The following is a 20,272-nucleotide window of genomic DNA, read 5'->3' on the forward strand; positions in this document are numbered from 1 at the left end:
TTGTTGAGTTGTTTTTTATCTCTTTGAGGAGAATTTGTTTGGTAGTTGTTTTGAGTCCGTTTTTGGTCGTTTTAATGGATCCTTGTGGGCAATTTGTTTTCCTTTTGAAGTTGCTTTGCATCTCTTTGTAGTTATTTTGTGTCTCTTTGTGCTCATTATCTGTCTCTTAGTGGTCGATTTTCTCTTTTGTGGTCGTTTTGTCTCTTGTGTAATTAAGCATTCATTCTTTGTCATTTTTTCACTTCACATATATTTGCAGTCGATTTGCGTTTTTTGTGTCTCTTTTCAGTTTTTTTGCATCTCTTTGTAGTAATTTCTTGTCTTTGTGGTTGTTTTGTTGCATTTGTTTCTTCATACTCTTTTGGTTGACTTTCCAACAAGAAATGTTGAAACCACAATGTCTTTGGTCCAGGGCGCCCTTGCCAGCTTGGGCCCCCTGAGCCGGTGCCAGCAGGTAATCCACCCATGACTGTATCGCACTACACATGCTTGTTAAAAGGTCAACAGGGAGGCTGTGATGTTGCAAGACACAGAATGAATGAGACCTGGCTGGCATACACCATCGAGGTGTCAATATAAAGCTCCTGTGCCATGACGGATCTGGTTGAGTTAAAAGAATGGTTGTCAGACTGCAATGATTGAAGGCTTTGGATGCTTGAATGTCACTGAGAGAAAACTGGGGAGTGGAAATGATTGCATAGGTAGAAATAAAAACTGATTGGATGGCAAAATAAAAAAACATTTCATCAGCAAATCAAGCACTTTCATGCAAATCCCTCGAAGCAATTTTTCATATATTCACACATCTGTCACCTCAGACATCAAACATGCAAAAAAAAGGGGTTGCCATACTGCGAGGAGCCAAAGGCAATTATTTGCATAGAAAAAGGCCACATGTTATTGGCTGAAAGCGATGCATAAACAAATGAGTCGGATCTGAGGCTTTCGAGTTTGACCTCCGCAAAATCAATTTTTCCGAGTGTGATTGAAATTTGGACGTGAGGTATATTCTCAGCAGCCTTAAAAGATCGATTTCCAACATACCGATTTGCATGTGTTTTTGGTCAGTGTCCCCTCAAAAGAATGCCCTTTGACCTGTTGGAGGGGGGGTCTGTTCCAGTGTTCGGAGCATGTGTGAAGAGGCCTTTGTGCGACCACATCTGTAATGTGCAAATCTTGATATATAATACACCTTCCTGTGTCTGAAAAGTAAGTGTTTAGATTGGGGGTTCCTGAGTGACGTTAGGTATCTCAGGGTCTGGGTGCGACGAAGTGGGTATATAACTCAGCTGCGGTTCAGTCTCAGTAGATCTTCTATTTGGCTGAGAAGTTTCTCCGAGCGATCTAGACGCTCATCCTGACCTGTGATTCCTCTCTGTAATAAACTCTATTATACCAGAAAGAACAGTGTCCGCGGAGATTCCTTCGTCCTCATTCTTCAACATCACTGCCACCTGAAAGATACGACAGACGGTAATCAGTTAATAGTATTTGTCAACCCAAATATTTACCCTGTGTAGAGCAACAACAAGTACTGCAGTGTCCAATAACTGGTTGGTACTCCTTTTTTTGTTTGTTTTACGCATCTTACGCTAAAAGTCGATGAGCTGTTTTACTGAGAGAGAATAATGATGAGGCAAAGTACTCAATTTGTTTTACGGGGAAAGGCTTGTTTTTAGCTTTGGGAGGAACATTTATTGTGGTGTGCACAGTGCCGTGTGCATGCTCACTCTCTCTCTTTCATATGCACACACACACAGAGCATGACAAGCAAAAAACCTTAACTTTTTCAATATGTTTTTAGTTACGTAACCTTTTTGTACATATTTTACATTTTATTGTATTAATATAAATCTGAGCCTAAAAGGAATATTTACCATTTATCTAAACAACTGTTTTTTCAAATGTGATAAATGAAAAACAACCAGTACTGTCTGCTGAAAGTCATTTTCAAACCTCACCTGAGACACTAGGAAGTAATGCTTCAACATCCACTAATTTGCATAATACAACTAACTACATTACAAGTATATTTCTCAAGTACTTTTTGCTTTTTTTTGGAACTTTACTTTATACTTCAACCCCATTACATCTCAGAGGGAGGGGTTATGATTTGTAGACAATTGTTAGCTAAATGTAACTTTGTACATTGTGACTTTACACACAAAACATATAAGCTCAGAAGATATTGTGTATTGTTATAGATTAAATTAGCCAAGTAGTGGTTTAAAGCCGTTAAAATGAGCTCTACCTAAAACAATACAATAATACATGTGTCGTAAGACATTTCTATTACTTTTACTTTGATACTTCAAGTAAATTTTTCGGATATTACACTTAAAAGCCTGTGATGAGACTAAAAATGTCTGAAGTCCATGCACGTGCTTTGCGAATTAATGTCTGTATTACAATCAGTAATTACCTTGAGTTCACCGAGGTTAAGTGTTGAAACACTCCAGAATAATCAGTTGTTTTGTGAGGCATCCACAGCTATGTGCTACAGTTCAGTCAGATAAAGTAACTAAGAGAAAAGATGGTCTCACTTAATAACTTGTGATACCACGCAAGAGTATTGCTCCGTAGGGAAAGAAATGCAGGGCTTTGAGCTGCTATGCTTTTCAGCTTAACACTCTGGGTACAGTTTAACACTCTCTAAGACCAAAACAACAATGTGTGAATTCTTAAATTGATTGCTACAACCTTTTAATCCCTTTACACTGGTGAATATTTCATGTGGAAGTCCAAAAAAAAAAGATCCCATTCGCACTTGAAAAAGAAAATAAACGGAAAACGAGAGCAGGACAAATGTAAATTTATTGAGGTCAGCTTGATTTTCTATTTTCTGGTAAGAATTCTTCCCCGCTTTAAAGTGAAAACATTAGATAACCCAGGAGAACGGGGTGCCATCTGGTTAACTCGGAGCCTTTCGGAGTGTGTTTTGTGTTGGAGAGAAAGAAAGAGACCCAGAGGGAGAGTGACGAAAGGGTGGTGGTAGGAGGCCCTGGTCGAGTCCTCAAAGTGCTGGACTGTTCTACTTAAAAGATCTTTAAATAGGGTGATCCGTCTCTGCTCTTGTTGAGGCACCATGGGATAAACCGAGGACTGAGCATCATGGGAAAGTGGGTTAAGGGTGTGGACAGCAACCAAATTGCCCACGGGGATCAATAATGTTTCTTCATCAGTGAATCATTGTCCTACAGAGCAACCATACGGAAAGAAATAAGGACAGAAATCGTAATAATTGACCGTCATGCATAAAACATAAGCCAAAGACAAACCAATAAGATAATGGATGTTCTATGCGCCGGAGCCTGGAGTTACTTTGAATGCCGAGACCCATTCATGTGGTTAGTGGACTCATTTACCTTCCGTCTGAATTCTTCAGGATTTCCCCGGTGCAGCTGATTGCCTCTAATTTCAGCCGAGCATCTGGGGAAGGGGATTCATTGTGGGACAAGAGCGGGGGCTGAGGGTCTCTGTGTATTGCCGCGCTGCCAGCTAAATGATCTCCAGTGGACGTCGGCTAAATGGCGCCAACGAACGCTCCTCTATCTGAAGCTCATTACCCGCCTCTCCATTCCCCAGAGACCTGGCTCAGCTTCTCATCGAGCACTCTTCTGGCAGGAGGAGGATGATTACAACATTTTGCTCGACAAAAGCCCCCCTCCCCCCCCCCCTTTTTGCTTTCCTCGCCGTTTCCTGTCTTCTACTCTGGTCTCCTTTCCCTCCACCACCCCTGCATTTCTTTCAAGGCTCCCTCTCATCCGCACCTCGCAGGCACCTCGGGCGACTCGCACTCCGTCTGATTTGTCTTTGTGTCCTGCCAATGATTACAACACTTAGAGACAGGTGCAGCCACGGACGGCACAGCGAAGTGTTTGCTCGCTCGCAGACAAAGAGTGAATAAGCAGAATTATGAATCGTCACACCAGTCCAGACAACAACAAGCACAGTAGCAGTAACAACAACACACAAACTGTATGGAAATCAAGAGCCGTTGTTGAAAGTGAATCACGGGAGAGCCGCAGAATGGCAAGCAGATGGGATGAACAGTGATGATGATGAACAGCGCAGGGTTATCATCCAGCCTGTGAGGAGCGGAGGCCTACGCGTTTCTCTGCCAGGGCTCGATGTACTCGAGACCCAGATGGGCAAAGATGTCCTTTTCAGTCTCGGCTGCCAGGAACTCATTCTAGAGAGAGAGAGAGAGCGAGAGAGAGAGAGAGGAAAAAAACAGAAAGACGTTGACGTGTGCAGGAATGCGCAGAAACGTTGTGTCGGCGACACAGCTGCAAATCCGACAAATTCTCAAATTTGAGCTTCACCAGTCCTGAAAGTGTTCACGTTTTGCAGCCTTAGCAGAGCTTGTACTCGTATCGCCGCTGCAAGCTGTCAATATCATTTGAGGATTTCATTCACCCAGACTGTGCCGGGGCTCAAACGCTGTGCCGATTTACATTTGAACGCCCACCTCCCCTCCCGACCCATAAACAGTCTAACCTTGCTCGAAGTGATTGCACTTCTCAGCAGACGAGTATTTTCCCTGACAAATCACGACAGGGGCTATTAACGGCTGGCCATCTACCAGCGGCCAAGTGATGGGTTATGTCTCCATAGGAGCGGTGACGAGAACTGACTCACCTTGAGAGCGAGACAGCCTGGAGAGAGAGAGAGGGAGAGAGAGAGAGCTGTGATTCTGACACATTCTGCCTCCAAGTGTTAAACTGGACCTGACGCGGCTGTGAAGAGATGGCAGGGGAATAAAACGAGAGCGCGCCGGCTCGCGCTGCCAGGATGAAGGGAGACATAACTGAGTGCAACTAGTTGGCAGCCAGGAGAGGGAAAAAAACGCCACCAGGCATGTCTCCCAACACGCTGCATCGTTATTTATAATGCAAATGACAGGTTAGCCATGCGGCGGGGTGCACGCAGATCTTCATCACCACTTTATTTGGGAGTAAAAGTGAAAGTGAGCGCATTTGAAAGGTCGACGATAATCCCCCAACACAACTATGGAAGTGTGGTACGTTTTACCGTTCACCTTTTTTGTTTTTGTCTCCCAAATACGTTCGTCTAACCGGGGGGTTTGCTTCAGGTCCAGGGAAAGTTAAATCTGACATTTGTTTCTCAGCACATTATACATGTTAGAAAGTAATTGCTGAGAGCATTTGAAAAGACTGTCAACTATATTGTACTGAGTTGGGGAGTTAAACCATTGTAGTATAAACGTACATATATACTATTATTACTAATATTTTGCAAACATCTCTGATTTCAATCCCCTTCCACAATCTCTAAATTGAGCATCTCTGTCATCTTCACTTTATCGTAACTAAATAAGTGCTTTGTGCTGGGAGACGAATGCACTCAGATTATCGGATGCCATTTTGGATGATGACTTTTTGCATTTCAGAAAGAAACACAGAAAATCGAACGTATTCAGAAAATGTTGTCACGGGTGGAAGTTTTGGAGTCGATGTTTCAACGCGATTGAAGGTCATGTGTATTTTCAATCAATTTGCGGATGGAAAACAAAAACACACGATTTGTGGTGCTTTTGCCCTATTTTCTACATTTTGGCACATCTGCACCCTGAAATGACGTAAACCGTGTTCCAGTCAGCTTTCTCCAGTAAGATCTCTTAAATGACGTAAAACTGGTTCCTGTAATATGGTGTTGAGAATTAAAGAAACCTGCAGGCAGATGTCTCTACCATGTGTATAAGAAACAGTTTATAGTGATTCAGAGAAATCTCCGGAGACACCAAGTTGCAAGAGTTTTAATGTGTGATGTCCGTTAGTTCAGTTTATCTTTTACCTCTTGTCCACAAAGCCCTGCTGCCCCTTGAAATATAATTGCTCTTTAATATAAAAACAACAATTTTGTATTGTGAGTGAAACAGTATTATATTTGAGTGAAACTATCCAGAGGCCCATTATGTGCTCCACAACTGCCTGTATTTTTCATTGTGCTCATAACCCTGAACCCATTTATTGCACTCTCCGCTCAAAACACAGGCCGCTGCAATTTATGATGCGGCAGGCCACACTGTATAGAACTTGAAGGTGGTAAAAAGTGGAGGTGGGGAGGAGTGAAGGGAAAGCAGAAAAGAAAGGAGAAAAGGCTGATGTGATTTGGAGCAAATCCACATTTCCAACAACACAGGATTTAGCTGAGATCCAGCTGAAGGAGAGACACAGGGGGAACAGATGATATTCTCAACATTACCAATTTAGCCATTGTCCTGGATTAGGGGTAAAGTCCTCTCTTCGCTTCACTGTCCACTTTCCTCAATTCCTACAATCCTCACAAGCCCTCGGGGGAAACGCTGCTTTATTTACTTAGCACAACACAGTGAGAGACACATCCACAAGCGTTACATACCTCAGAGTTCTACCCCTTCAGGCACACGCAGGGGAACTATATTCCAAATGGCAAAAGCCGCTCTTTTTTTGGGGTGTCTCAAAAGGAGCTTAGAGTTTAAGAACAGAGCGACGGTTAATTAGACGGAGAGGTTATCTGTCAGAGACATGGAGGTTCTCAGTGACTGGCACGCCATCAGCACCGCGAGCAAGCATGGAAGCCACGTGTGTTACGGCGAGCCAGTGTCCTTGACTTGATAAGCTGCTAATCAGCTACATGTTTCTCTGTCCGTAATGACATCCCTCGTGGACGTGGACACATATCAGTTCCTGCAAAAAACATCTGCCCCTTCTCTGCCAACCGGCCCACTGCTTGATGGATGGGGCTGATGGACATGGCTGCCTGCCCGGCTCTGGCCGACTGAACTGACACATCAAAGAGAGTAGGAGGAGGAGGAACAGGAGGAGGAGGAGGAACAGGAGGAGGAGGAGGAAGGTTTCGCGCCAGTCGCATGGAAACGTCATCAACACACCAACTCGCTCGCTGTGAATTCTCCAGACAATGTTCAGCTCTACTGACACAATCAGACATTGTTGACTGTGTGCACTTGGGTCAACAACGTTCAGGTGAACTTCAATCGATTTTTTTTATTTTTATAGTTTGGCACGGTGGACGGCTAAAATAAATACTACAATACGCATGAACCTCAGCCACTGTTGCTATGCAGGATAAAAAAACAGTCAGATCAGGCAGGAAGCAGAGAAAAAGTCTTGAAATTGGGAACAATATGGTGTTCAAAGTAGGCTGAATTCATCCTTAATCTGAAAGTAACATGATTTGAACTGCTGAGTTTTAAGATTAGTGAAGCACATTGGAAGTCATAGTTGAATTTTCTCCTTTCATATCTATGTGAAAACAAATCCGATGTTTTGCCCACAGTTCCACAGTTGGTAATCTTTTAATGCTGCAAACAGGAGACTTTCATGACATGAATAATCTCACATAACCAGCGCTAATGTATGAAGACAATATGAGGCAGACAGAGATATATTTAGAAACACAAGAAAAGGAAAGACGGATGGAAAGAAAACCAAGCTAAAGGTCATGAGGAGAAGTATGCAAACACAACCTGAAATCCATGCAAATCCCCTTCTAGCTACTCTCTGCTAGTAAAATGTATCCAAACAAAAGCCTCAGTAATTGTGCGTCTCACAGAAGCAATGAGCATCAAGAACTCGAGTATTGAGTTCAGACTGAATGGCAGATGAGCAATAAAGCTTTCAAAATCAATTTCAACATGTTGTATTTTCACTGACCTACGGACTTTCCACCTTTTATATGACCAGTCCAAGGTGCACTTCCATAAGAGAAGGCACACTCGAAGGCTGAAAGAAATGTGTTATTTCACATGGAATATCAGTTTATCAAATCAGTCAATGTTCTTAGTCTCGTGTTAGTCTCAGTCTCACCGACAAGTTAGAAATGGATTGCTTTATTGCCGAGAGATCTAAAGGAAAATTCAATTTATTGCCTTTAAGTTAATTTGTCTTTATTGCAGCACACAGGAAAAGGCTGACAGGAGCAGAAAAAAAGTGGAAAAAAAGTGGGAAGTCGATGATGCCCCTGTGTCTTCCTCCTGCAGCGACCCACCGCACACCGACGCCTCCCCTGTGCTCCGGTCTGCGAGAGCTCGGATCACAGGACAGCCGGAGCAACCAGAGAGGGCACAGACACCTCACTAATCACACCAGCAATTAGTGCAAGCGTCATAAAGCAGTGCCGCCTATAAAACAGCTATTGAGTTTAGTGTTATCGTCATTACCTATCCGTCCCCGGCTTGCTAATCAGCCCGTGCACTGGGCAGAGAGGCAGACAAGGGGAGGTGTGTGTGGGGGGGGGGGCACATCATTAATTCCTACTCGAAAAACAACGGGGGCCCCTCACCCCCCACTCGACGTCCCCGGTGTTATGGCTCTTTGCTCCCACGGAGGAGTAAACATTTGCAAATCAAAGTTATTTAGTTTATTAGGGTGCCGACTGGTAATGGGCAGACATGGCAAAGAGTCTGAGAGAAGTGTAATAAAAGCTTGCTGTTTTTCCAGCGTCCTTGTGATGTTGCCAAAGTAGAATTCTGAAAGCATGTTTTCATTTGCACATCATTATCATTGAATAAAAGGAAGTTAAATGAAGCGATGGCTGTCCATGACATAGTCCTTCAGTGTGTTGCCATGCTCGAGCATGGCAACACACGAAAGACGTAGTTCAATAGCACTTTAAAAGATCCACATAAATCTCTTTCTGTTTGTGATACAAGATAATGTGGATGTTTGTATTCATTCCAGCTGTTGAATGACCATTACAGTACATCGTTCTTGAAATGTTCTTGAGAACAATCAAGTTTCTACTGAATTATTATTCAAAGTATATACATAGAAACCAATGTTAAAAAGTATTATCTGCAACATTGTCAGTTCAATGAGAACGTGTGAACGTCTCACATTGCTGCAGTGATGTATAGAAGTGTGTTGGGTGTGGTTACAGGTGCTGTGCATTTCACCCTTTGTCACATGGGTGTCACACGAGTAGGTTCCGTATATACAATATGTTAATTATGTACTTTCTGAATGTGAGCATGAATGGTTGTCTGTTTCTATTCACTAATAGAAACAGGCAACCATTCATGCTCACATCCTGCGATAAACTGGTGACCCTGCCTTCGCCCAATGTCAGCTGGGATGGGCTCCAGTGCCCCCCACGACCCTAAATAGGATAAGCGGTTTGGGTAATGGAATGGAAGATTACAACAGTATTATTAGTTTTCTCCAAACTCCACAATACAAATGTAATGACAATGTATTAATTTCCCCAGAGAGGAATTTAGTGGATTTAGTAGAGGAACGGACCCACCTCCACGAAACCCGCATCAAGAATAGATGTATAGCAATAGTAAATATTTTCCTCGATGGTCTTGTTTGTTTATGTAGGTCATAAAAAGGTATCAGCATGAACCACTTAAAAGTTCCTTCCAAACTGGAATTACTATTCCTCCTGACACACATCATGTCAGCTTGGACAATTGTCCTTGCAAGATGTTTGTTTGTTGTCCCCATCCTTTTAATTTTCATTCATTAGCCCATCATCTCCCTGAAGTTCGGAGGCATCCTTTGAACTTGTGAAGTGTGAGAATGACTGTCTGCCACAGTCGTATGATGTCCCCTCTAATCTGCGGAGCCCATAATTGTAGCTTGACTCTTCCTCATATGGACCCAAACAGAACGCTCTACTAATGATAACAATAAATTAACTTTCTCTGCTCCACTGAAGCCCATAAATAATTAATTGGTTTGTTGAGGAGGGGCTGGTTTTGCGTGACCAATTTGCTTCCTCCTCCAGACAGTGTGATCGGATGCTGCTGCCTCAGCACTCCATTTCATTCTGCTCAATTAAAACGGCACATTGGCAAAATATGAGCTTAGTTTGGGAATCATAACGACGCGTGTTTGTACCGATATGAGACAGGATCTTCGGAGTCATTTGATCGGTCACACCACTGGAGACTGGGATGGGGCAGGAATATGCAATTCCGGAAGGTTAGAAATGCAGGTTGTGACCAGACAACAATTACATAAGTAAGTAAGAGTTTTGGAGACAATAAAGTAAGCTGCCATTACTTATACTGTTTGGTCTTATTCTATACGCGGTCAAAACCAATTCAAAACTGTTTTAGTTTTTTTGACTGAAAAAGTACTTTTGTCTTTCGGAGCGGACGATTGCTGAAAAATCATCATCAAAATAATTTGCCTGTCATGTGCCATTTTATTATGTGCAATATGTGCCATAATTTAAAACTGTCTAATTTAAAACTGTACTCCAAACTGTACATATTGGCACCTCTCTTGTCCTTGTACATAGTACCACCCCTCTGTATACATCACCACTTCTGTACAGTGTTCTCTTTTATATTTTGTATTTTTCTTTTTCTTTCTTATAAATGTTACTTCTGAAACGTTGAATCGGAGAGCCGTGCATATAAGAGTTCCAATGTGTCTGGACTGTTGGTCCAGGCACAAATGGCAAATAAAAATCTTGAATCTTGAATCTATTGGCGGTGGTGAGAGAAAACACTAATCAGCCAGCGGATTCGTTCTATAAGGGCACTCAGGTTTTTTCTATTTTGGGGCATTGGTAGGCTTGATGCACATGGGTTTATTTTCTTGATGGCAGTCATTTTGTATTTTGGGAACTCACTGTGATGGTGAATGAATGACCCATTGGGGAGCCAAAGGTGCAATATAGTGTGTGTCAGTAATAATCAGGGTAATTTCGGTGTCATGGCACTGGACTGTGTGCGCACAGAGAGATTCTGTCAGAGCTTCGTGGCAGAGGAAGCGGCCCTTTTCTATGCTTTTTTCACAGTTACTTACTGTATTACTTACTTTTAATGTTTTTTATTACTTACTTTTAATGGTTTGTATTACTTACTTTTAATATGCTGTACTGTAGCTTCGCATTGTGTGTATTGTGTGTTCTTCTTACCACATAAACTGTTTTATTGTGTCTTATCCTGTACTGTTTGCTATTGTTTTATGTTTGTTATGGTCTGTCAATGATGCAAATTAGCTGTAGCTACAATCTGGTACAGTGCATCAAATGGTGACCTTTATTTTTTAACTGTACATGGTCCCTTTGTAAATAAAGATATACAAAATATATAATTGCACATATCAAGAAATCCTAAAACTTTAAAAATAAATGTCATTTTTCATTCAAACTGCTTTCTTGGCTGTGCTTTGAACTATTATCATCCAACACAGGACTGCCAATATGCGTCATGAGTTAAAAGGCTGGCAAAAATATTGTCCTTCTTCTTCTCTAACGGTTCTCTTAGGAGCCAGGAACATGTTGGCAAATGTGCAATCTCTTCCCACAGCAATTTAATTTAAGGTACCTTCTATTTGCTTTCCGCTAGAAGATGCTCTTGTGGCATTTGTGGTGGATGTTCTTCTCTAAATTATTCTCTCCTTCGTTAAATTGTCAGAGCGGTCACTCAGAGCAGAAGACTTTTATAAGGGGAAAAACAGGAGTGATCTGATTTTGTCATGTCAGGGCCCACACGCAGGGTTTCTAAAACATAGATTTCATTTACATTTGCTCGTGGGTATCAATCGTAGTGATCATTTTTTTTTTTTTATTCAGTCAGGCTCAAATATTTCTAGTCACTGACTATCGTTTGGTCAAGTTTTTCAAAGCTATAGCGCCGTAACGTTCACGGTGGTTCTTAACTTAGGGTGTCGGAATGGTATATGTTTATACTTCTCATCTAACCAGAATCAAATTCACTCTATCCGGATGACGCAATTTATGTGGCTAGGTTTTTTTGAGTGTGTTTTTGAGCGATGACGAGCCGGAATGAAAACAAACCAAAATGAAATAGTAACGAGGCTATTTTTAAAATGTAGGGAGTAGAAAGTACAGATATTTGCGTGAAAATGTAAGGAGTAGAAGTAAAAAGTCGTCCGAAAAATAAATACTCCCAAAATGTCTACTTAAGTAAAGTAACGAACTATTTGTACTTTGTTACTTGACACCTCTGCAACAGACCAACCCCCACCCCCAAAAAAAAAAAAAAAACTCTGCACCCCGACGAGAAGAGTGGCTTAGATGGAGTACTATAAATAGTGCTCAAAAGAAACTTGTATTTTTATGCATTAAACTTGCAGCGACTGTGGGTCAGTGGTTAGCAGGTAGTATTAGTCAAGGTGACTGTGATGTCAGTAATTATCCAGTCAGTTGATATTCTAGTCACATTTAGGTCAGTATATAACTAGCTCTGTTTGGGTCTGTGTGGGAGGCAGTCCCACAAAACATCCTTCCATTTGTTGTCTTTGTCAAAGGAGGAACGGTCAACCAGACATGCATTTGTCAAACCAACCAGTTAGTCCTTGATGCCTTGGAACAAAATAGCAGTTTGCAAAAACTTAACGTTTATTAACTTTTGCGCATTTTATAATCTAATGATCTGTTCAGATTTTCAGCCAAAATTACTTTCGCAAAGACTGAATGATCCTCGGAACAGTAATTAGATCACTACCTACTCAAACTGCCTGTAATTGAATTTTCCATTCGGTCTCAATATGATCCTGATTTGGCAAGGGCCCTAAGATGCTGAGTGCTCTGAACATAGTTGGACAGTCTTGGCTGAGTCGCCTCTCCAGTGTCGGGTGGAGGACGTGGACAGTGCCTGTGGAGAGGCAGACTATGGTCATGGTTCTCTTCTTCTTATCTGGGTATTAAACTGCTCAGCCTCCTCGGGAAAGTTTATTCCAGGGTGCCTAAAAAAAGGATCTGGCCGATAGTCCAACCACAGATCCAGGAGGAGCAATGTGAATTCCGTCTTGACTGTGGAATAGTGGACCAGCTTTTTACACTTGCAGGTCGGTTGAAGTGGTCATGCAAGTTTGCCCATCTATGTGTTTTGTGGACTTGGAAAAGGCTTACAAATGTGTACCCCGGGGAGTCCTGCATGGGGTACTATACGACCTTCAGCACGCACTGGGGCGCTTTGCAGCCGAGTATTCAATTCAATTCAGTTTATTTTATGTATGAGTATGAGGCGGTGAGTATGAGGCGGTGAGTATGAAAAAAAAAAGGTTTGATTGCACCCTCCGGGGGGGGGGGGGGGAGTGAGTCAATGCTCCAAGCAAGGGAGATCATTTATCTTAGTTTCTTGTTCACAAATGAGGGTAAAATGGAGGGTTAGCTGGAGAGGCAGGTCGATTGTTGCAGCAGTGTTGTACTGTAGAATAGTGTTGAAGAGGAAGCTGAGATGAGAAGGCAAAGCTCTTGAATTTCAAGTCCATCTACGTTGTGACCAAAGCTATGTTCATGAGCTTTGGGTATTGAGGGAAAGAATGAAATTAGGGATACAGGCAGCCAAAATGAGCTTCCTTCATACGGTGGCTGGCTCAGCTTTAGAGATAGGAAGAGGGATTATATATCTCTGTTGGCTTGGGAACGCCTCAGGGTTCCCAGGGAGGACGGTGAAAGGATCGCTGGTGAGAGGGACATTTGTAAAACCCTTCTAAGCCTAAACCTAAAAGTAAGTTTTGCGCAGGCGCACTGATTGCTCCTATTGCTGGACAGTAGTAAAAAACTAGACAAAAAATAACATTGTAAGATATAATAATTTGTGTGAGGATACATTTTAGTAAGCATTTTAGTAAGCCATTAACCAAGTATTTATCTGATCTGACAACAGAACTTAGTCCCCTGTGACGGGTGTCACTGATTTGTTCCGTGACAGTGAAGATACAGTACAGTCAGTTCAATTTCAAGAGTCTGTGTGAAAGACTTGTTCGTACATGAACTGAACACCTCGTGTAACATGAGCTACCTCCTTTTCCTGGTGTTCAACAAGGAGATCAGCCGTGCCTTTTCGAGGGCATAGCAGCACAGAGCCCACAAGATGAGCCTGAACCACCCCAATGATTGTTCAGTCGAGTGTCCCTGTAAATAAATCATGGTGCAAACTGAAACAGGAGCTGAAAAAGGACGGGTTCCTGTACCACCGCAAGGGCTGTGTCAATTAATGTTACATGGCAAGCGGACACGGCCCAACACCGGGCCTTTTCCTGAAACCTTCTGCCGTTCACTTTCGTCAATAATGGAGCGGAATCTGTCTCCCGAGTGAGCTTACACCCCCGGTTCAGCCCTAATCCCCATGCAGCCCCCACCTCCAACATCGCCGTCTCTCTCATTATATTGCCTTCTTTGTCCTCTCCTTCTCAGTTCCCAGAGTCAACTCATTTATTCTATTTACACTGCAATTACAGAAAAACAGATTGCAGGTTGCAGGATTTGTGAGCGTCTGCTATTTAATTATTTATTTTTTTGTGATGCAAAATGCAGGCTCAATAGCATCTATAAATACTTTCGATCCTTTATCTTTAGCCATTAAGCAGTGGTAACAGGCACTGTGTGGGTGGATGGGAGGCTGTAGGAGTTGAGGTAGTGATGGTGAAACGGGTGAAAGTGGGGGTGGTAAAATGTAAGTACAGTGACAGAATGGATAATATTCATGCAATTATCCTGAATGTCTTTCTCTTCATTTACAAATGTTCCCTCACCTAGCTGTGTCCATCACTCGTCTTTCCCCGCCTTAATTCCCTTTAATTTCAGTCTATTTTCAACAGCTCCACACTCCCTCCTCTATCATTATCCCCCTTCTGTCAGGCAATAGCTGTCAATATGATTTATCATTGACGCTAACTGATGCAGTTGTCCCACTGTGAAGGCTGATTAGATGACCATTCTGCTGATACAGCCTCGTCGGGGATAACGGAATGGCGACAAAACCTTCCTGTCTCTTTCTGTGTCTTCACGTGTCACTCTATCTATCTATCTCTCACCCTGTTTCATTACCATGACTGTTTGCCTTTCCCACATCAAGCATCACATGCCAGCCTCTGCAAAACTTTCATGGGAAAATATAGTTGTCCTGTCGACATAAATCACAAATTTAAAGCAAAGAAAACCACACAAAAAACGACCCCGATTGACCCCAGAAAAACTGTGGCGTCAGGCATGAACAGAATCTTCGCTGACTACAGAAAGTGATGAATTGAAACATAAGACTGAAGCACAAACTATCTGCCAAACAGGAGTGAGAAGCACTTCTTCTACAGAAAGTGGAAGTCAGTGCAGTTTTTCGCCTGTTTCATCCCTTTGCATCCATATCTCACCAAATGACGCATGAATGACACAGTAATCTGCAAGTCATTTTTCGTGCAATAACAATGCATTTCTTGCTTCTTGCATTTGTACACTGTGTAGTCTGCACTGACTGCAATGTAAATTGTAAATGTAAACTCCATTGGACCTGGCTGTGTCTGAGGATTTCGTATATATGTGTACAGATTGTAAAGCCTCTGAGGCAAATTTGTAATTTGTGATTTTGGCTATACAAAATAAACTGAATTAAATTCAATTGAATTAGATGCGTTTACGTGAATATACTTTGCTCTCAACAATTGATGTCAATGTGAGAGAGACCGCTTATGGTAGTCGGGTGGGGAGGTAAATGGTTCAAATAATCTTAAAGTTATGAATTTGTTCTTCGTAGCCGGCTCGAAGGATCATATTATTTTGTTTCACAGGGATATTTGTTTCCACAGCCAGAACACAGAAACACACGGATATACATATTAGATATAAACAGTGCACACAATCTTAAAATATGCACTCATTCATCCAAGCTCACAAGTATGGCAGAAAGAACAAAACTTATTCTGAAGCGAGCTCTTTTCGTCATCTCAGTGTTCTCAGCCCAGATAATAGTCTAGTGTAGTGTTGGTTTAGGGGGTGAGCAGTGTCTTTTGATGTTGTAGTTCTGTGGTTTTATGTCCGATAGACAGGGTGTGGGAAGGCTGTTGATATTGGGAGGCAGAGGAGATGGAAATGGCTGGTCCACTGCTTTGGTCAACAGTTGAACAATCTCTACAACATATGGAATTGTTACCACGACATGTTGCACATACATTCATGTTTATCGGACAATGAATCCTACTGACTTTGGTGACTTTTCCTGCACAACTGACATGAGGCTGACATGTTTTTTTTGCGTGAAATGTCTGGAAAATTAAAATCAGCCGGTAAACAGAGTGCTGGTGAACCATTTATTAACTGGCTCTGTAACACGTGGCTCCCTCTATCACTATGCAACATTATTGCATCAGCTCTCCCACTTCACACTCCCTGATCATTTCCATTAAAGTCACTTAATTATGTTTCTGACCTCTATGTGGAACCACCCAAAAAGAAGGGTTCCCGCACATTTGTTCTCATGAATATCTTGTATGTTTTAACGACCTTGCCATCACAAGGAAAGACATGTAGACAGCTGATTTTAATTTTCCAACTCCTCTCATGGCCAACTACAACTCTTGCTTGAGATTCGCTGAACCAAACTACAACACATTCTAAGGCTTTGTATCCATCCTTTGCCAAACTAAAAATATTTTTGTCAAAACAGCAGTAGAGCACAAATCACGGGATTGGTAAGAAAACCATGGGAGCGGAACGAGACGTCGCTGCACACACCTCCACATTCCACTCAACAAATGCTGTCACTGTATAATCCATCATACACACATGCTGATTTACCTGTCTGCAATCATTCCACTCGGCTTCCATCTTACAGTCAGAGCCTTTCAAGACAAACTCAGGGACATAGCAGGGAAAATATCCAAACTGGCGTGATCAAAGCAAATCCCTGAAGTGAAAAATTCCTTGAACCCCGTTTTGACTGGCAGACGAAGAAGAAAAAGAAAACGGAAAATGTGTGCAGGCTTTTATGGCGAACCAGCACACCCGTCTTTGTAATGCTGAGTGGCAGCTCCCTCGGAGGAGAACAGGGTTCTTAATCAGAATAAATGCAAGAAGACACTCGGACCTGTTGGCGGTTATGGCATTAACATGGACAGAGAGGTGACAGAGGACCTCCAGTCGTGTAGAAGGAGATCCTGATTATAGTACCTGCACATGGACTGGAAGCAAATTAATCAGTGAGAGATAAAAACCTGGCCAAAGTGCAGCAATAAATGCTCAACCCATAAGGTTTCCGACGTGTGTGGGGATTGTATGAGCATGAATGAAAGCGAGAATAAAAGAGCTCTCTTTGCCTTTAAAACGCAGCATTTGTAGTGTCCCCACGGAACTGCTTTCTTGGCAGGAATACAAAGACCTCATTTACACCTGGTAATACAATCTGGAGCTGGATACGCTATCCAGGTGATTAAAGATCTGATGGTATTTGCTGTGATCTATATTCGGTCTGTATTGCTGATGCTATTTTGGGTGTGAACTGCGCAAGGCAGGTGAAAAGGTGACATTTAAGATAAAAGGTACACCCTGAAATGTTTTCTTTGCCATGGAACTTATAGTTTATCAAGCAGGATTTTAGTCTTTTGCAAGCTCAGCCATAATACTTGCCACCTTTTTTGTTTTTTCCCTCTGAGTGGCAGTAAAGGATCTTTTCCACGGAGGACCTCCACGTGTGATCGTGTCATGGTCGTTACAGTGAACAAGTGAAGAAATCAGTTCTTTCTCCATTCTATTCTCCCACATTGTGATAGATAAGGTTGTGTGATTAGCACTTAGTGACCAGAAGGAGAAGACTACCTTTTGGCGCTGACATTTACCACAACACATCACGGCGGCGACTCAAAAAGGGACCAGGAGCGTCCCCTTGTTTCAAACCGATCGAGTTCATCCCAAGGTGAGCAATGGGATTGACATCAGGGGATTGTGTTGGCCAGGGTCAAATTGGTTGTTGTATCACATAACTGTGTTGTGATGTTATCGCGCTTCTTATGTCCTGAGCCAACCAACATCTATCGTGTTTATCTCCAAAGGGCAGCTGGACATGTAACCAACATTTCGAAAAGAAAACCACCTCGAAAATTCAAGCATCTCTAGCGTGTTGCTCTCCGGTGTTGTGATGGTGGGACTCACCTTTGTGGCACACATGATCAAGTGTTCATCTACTAGATCTGGCTTTAAGCCCAGTCATAGTAATCCTTTCTTTAGTAGCGTGTGGAAATTGCACACATTGTTGCATGTATCTGATGATGTACAATAACACACAGTAACACGTTTGCAAATAGTAAATGATGATGATGAATGGTTGGGTTTAACTTCTTGGACATCAAAAATAAGACAAAGTGTCAAAGAATCCCCACAATTAGGTTTACTAGGGCGACTGTGGGTTAGTGGTTAGCAAGTGATGAATGATCTTTAGTTTTTCTTTGGGAGGGGTGATTTTTGTAGTGTATTTTTAGGGTCCGAGAGACTGACGAAGTCAGTCCGAGAGGACCCTATTGAGTTTGTTAGGGTGAACATTGAGCGCATTTTGGGGTATTTGCGAGCGACGAAAACCGCTCAAATTTGGCACGCTTGTCAGGCTTGGTGAAAATAGCCATCTGATCAAGGAGTCAAATTTTTGCAATTCATAGTTGCTCTCTAGCGTCCCCTAAAATTTTGACCGGCGACGCCCCTCACCCAGAATGTCCGATTGACTTGAAATTGTTCACACATGTTCACTTACACCTGCTCTACAAAAAACCCTCTCAGATTTACTTAGATTTTCCGCCATTTTCAATTTTGTGAAAAACACATAATTGACTTTCTTAACTACATGCTTGGTAACAAAACCTGATATCAATCAAATCTTTGAAGCCAGATGACGTAGAATATGTCAACCGTTTTTTAATATCTCATTGTGGTAAGGATCTATGGTCCAATGAATATCTTAGGGGCATGTCTTGTTTTCAATGCTCATAGTGTCAACACTATTGGGACTAATCACTTTGAAACATTTTTCCTAAGTGCGCATGGCATGCCTTAAGTTGCAAAAGAAATCTTGTGCGATTTGAATACTAGGGGGCGCTACAATAATTCGCCGAAATTGCCCGTTTTTCGCGTTTTTGGCACTTTTCGCCGTTATACATTTAACGTTATCTCCAACAAAAATGATCCCATCGACTTCAATCTTCTTTCAAGGATGATCAGAAGGCCTTGAGCATGATTATAAACGTCGCTTTCACCCACTCTCACTTGTCGTTAAAAATATTCCAATAAAATCCCACTTTCTGTTTTTTGTTATGCTAGAGACTGTTGCTTTAACTAAACCAATCTTTCCAAAAATAATCATGCATGATGCCAGTCAAGCCCTGAACACATTTCCAAGAAAAAACATTCAAAATTGTCATTGGAACACCAACTAAAAAAATAAAATGACAAGTTTTAGACCAGAATATATATATAATATATATATGAAATATATATATACATATTTTAAATACATATTTGTTTTAAATATAAACTATATATTTATAGACACAATATATAAATAATTATATCTGTATCTATGTATTTATATATGTAACAGATTTGGAAGAAGTTTACTCGGATGATTTCTTTTCCAGCATTTATTTGCTCCTGCAGAAGACAATAAAACACACATATTGTCTTACAAAAGGTAAGAAAAAAATAAAATGACAAGTTTTAGACACTAATATTTTCTAGCTATACGAGTTCCGATCAAATTTGTCAGCAAACCGGTGGCGCTGTAGGATGATCTTGAGTGTGGGAGTTGTGTGTTCAAAGGCCAAGACAAATATTTTCATCACTTTTTTTTTTTAACTTTAATTTACATGACTTCACGTAGAGACACATGATGCATGTATCTGTTCACATTCTCAAAGCGCCCCTACTGGCCAAAACAAATAAGCCTAAAAATGCATTAAGATTACACAACATGGTCTACACTTCACGTAGAGACACATGGTGCATGTATATGTTCACATTCTCAAAGCGCCACTTACTGGCTCAACTAAACTTGCTCGAATCTGCCCCAAACTCGTCGTGCTTGTTACAAGTCGCGGCCTGAGGATATCGACAAGCTTATTTTCACTCACGGTCGACGCGCCGCCTACTGACGAAAGAATATCGGTGTTACGCGCCAGACGGTAAAACGCACGACCGGCGGCCCCGTGTTCTCGGCCGAGCGGGTCGCCGTCCCGCCGGCGCCCCCGACCGGCGCGGGTGAGCGAGGACCCGTTTATTGCTGCTCGCAGCTTTAATTTATTGTTATTATTTTATTATTGTCAGACAAACCAAAATGGTGTATCTCTGTATAATGTTATTATGTCTAAATTAATATGTAGGGGTCAATGCTCCCCAGAGAAGGAAGTGTAGGTTGTGAACGCAGCCCTCAGTCTGGCTCCTCCCCCATTCAGTGTAAGCATATAAAAGGCACCTGTTGTCATGGGCTAACACATTGTTGGCCCCTGTCATGGCCCTGTGGTGAGTTTCAGACATGTCTTTATTGTCCTGCCATCTGACTACTTAC

The 20,272-nt window shown here is 42.0% G+C and overlaps 1 protein-coding gene across 2 annotated transcripts in view; it reads right to left on the reverse strand.

The window, feature by feature from the left end:
- Nucleotides 1-2,816: 2,816 nt before the first annotated feature.
- Nucleotides 2,817-20,272, reverse strand: part of dntt (deoxynucleotidyltransferase, terminal) — an 83,447-nt gene continuing 65,991 nt past the window's right edge. For both annotated transcript variants that reach the window (XM_034552711.1, XM_034552710.1), the window contains exon 11: nt 2,817-4,192. In XM_034552711.1, coding sequence (XP_034408602.1) covers nt 4,106-4,192 — 87 coding nt within the window. In that variant the 3' untranslated portion in view covers nt 2,817-4,105. The remainder of the gene's footprint in view (nt 4,193-20,272) is intronic.

The sequence above is a fragment of the Cyclopterus lumpus genome, chromosome 15, assembly GCF_009769545.1.
Source record: "Cyclopterus lumpus isolate fCycLum1 chromosome 15, fCycLum1.pri, whole genome shotgun sequence".
Lineage (NCBI taxonomy): Eukaryota > Metazoa > Chordata > Actinopteri > Perciformes > Cyclopteridae > Cyclopterus > Cyclopterus lumpus.